The sequence below is a fragment of the Octodon degus genome, unplaced genomic scaffold, assembly GCF_000260255.1.
Source record: "Octodon degus isolate 3935 unplaced genomic scaffold, OctDeg1.0 scaffold00134, whole genome shotgun sequence".
Classification (NCBI taxonomy): domain Eukaryota; kingdom Metazoa; phylum Chordata; class Mammalia; order Rodentia; family Octodontidae; genus Octodon; species Octodon degus.
The window spans coordinates 3557997-3559982 of NW_004524710.1; the positions used below are offsets into that span (position 1 = coordinate 3557997).

The 1986-nt window shown below is 38.4% G+C and overlaps 1 protein-coding gene across 1 annotated transcript in view; it reads left to right on the forward strand.

The window, feature by feature from the left end:
* Positions 1-1986, forward strand: part of Rad54b (RAD54 homolog B (S. cerevisiae)) — a gene marked incomplete at its 5' end in the record, with an annotated part of 46913 nt that overhangs the window by 11775 nt on the left and 33152 nt on the right. The window contains 2 exon segments of the mRNA XM_023701380.1: positions 96-321; positions 1767-1974. Coding sequence (XP_023557148.1) covers positions 96-321; positions 1767-1974 — 434 coding nt within the window.

Sequence of the window (1986 nt, forward strand, 5' to 3'; positions counted from 1 at the left end):
GTGGATGTAGTGATAGATCCTCATGTTGTGTATCACCTTCGACCACATCAAAAAGAAGGAATCATATTCCTTTATGAATGTGTAATGGGCATGAGAATGAATGGCAGATATGGAGCTATTCTTGCTGATGAGATGGGTTTAGGGAAGACGTTGCAGTGTATTTCGCTCATCTGGACCCTGCAGTGTCAGGGACCCTATGGAGGCAAGCCAGTGATAAAGAAAACCCTAATTGTTACTCCTGGAAGCTTGGTGAATAACTGGAGGAAAGAATTTAAACAATGGCTAGGAAGTGAAAGGATCAAGATATTTGCTGTTGATCAGGTAAGAGACTTAAAAGTTTAGTGTTCATCATTCTTCAAATCTCTAGCTTTTTAAATTAATAATACAGTTTTAAACTCTTTCTGAAGCAGTTTTTCAAGTAGTATGTAGCTTCCAACCCCTTTAAACAAAATTGTAGTCTTGGGGCTTATATTTTGGTTTTGGGTTGTTTTGGACTGAATATTTGGGTTCCTCTCAGATTCACATGTTGAAGCTCTGACTCAATATACAGGTGTTCCTTGGCATGCAGGGGGGTTACATAATACCGTGAGTTGATAACTTACTTAATACATGTAACCTACTGAGTATCATATCCTCGCCTAAGTTGTCTTAAATATGCTCAGAACACTTTTTATTACCTTCCAGTTTAGAAAATTCATCTCACCAAAAGCCTATTTTTTATTTGTTTGTTGTGTTTTGTTTTTGAGACAGGGTCTTGGTATGTAGTTCACGCTGGCTTTGAACTCACTATGTAGCCCAGGTGGGCCTCAAACCTGTGGCAATCTTGCTTCCTTAGTCTCTGGAGTGCTGGGATTACAGGTGTGTCCCACCATGCCTGGCCAAAAGCCTATTTTATAATAAAATGTTGAATATTTCATGTGATTTATTGAATGCTGAAAGAGAAGCAGTGGTTGTGTGGGCTCAGTTTTATACATTGTAAAGTAAATTATTAGGTCAACCATTCATTAATCAGGGACTATCTGTCATGGTTTTAGGAGATAGGGACTTAGTTAATTAGATTTAGATGCAGTGATGAGGATGGAGCCCTGTGATGGGATTACTACCCCTGTCAGAAAGTGAAAAGGTGGGGCTGGAGAGATGGCTCAGTAGAATAAGTGCTTCCCTGGCAAGCACAAGGGTCTGAGGTCAATCCCTGGTTCTGCCAAAAAAAAAAAAAAGTGAAATGGTAGTAGAATCTTTCCGTTTCACCATTAGAGGTTACAGCAGGAAAACATCCCTCTGTGATCCAGGAGTCTTCCTCTACCGTGGTCCTCTACTCAGTTCCTCTACTGTGTTGACACTGTGATCCTAGGTTTTCCAGGGTCTGGAACTGGGAAATATCCATTATTTAAGCTACCTAACCTATGGTATTTCCTCCTCACAGTCTGAACTGATCAAAACATAGAGTTAACATATTCTAATTCTTGATAAATCATTGTCAGAAATTGTAGCTTAAGTTTGATTTCACATACAGTGGTTCTGGGAGGCATAATGAATACCAAACAAATAGTTTTGGTTGAAAAGGGTAGGGAGTCAGAGGGCAACTGTCACCAACAAGTTCAGGTTTGTGTGACAAGTACCAAACTATAATGATTACTGAACCAGATTTTCTCATTAGAATGTGTGGAATACCAACTTTGATGAGTTTTGAAGCAGTTGAATATCAAGGGATGACTGTAGCTTATACTCATGGTTTGTTAAATATTTTCTTTCTTTTTATTTTCCAGGACCACAAAGTTGAAGAATTCATCAAATCTACACTTTATTCCGTTCTTATCATCAGCTATGAAATGTTACTTCGTTCCCTGGATCAAATTAATAATCTAAAATTTGATCTTTTAATCTGTGATGAGGGACATCGTTTGAAGAATAGTGCCATTAAGACAACTACAGCTCTCTTTAGCCTTTCTTGTGAGAAAAGAATAATTCTAACTGGTCAGTACTCTG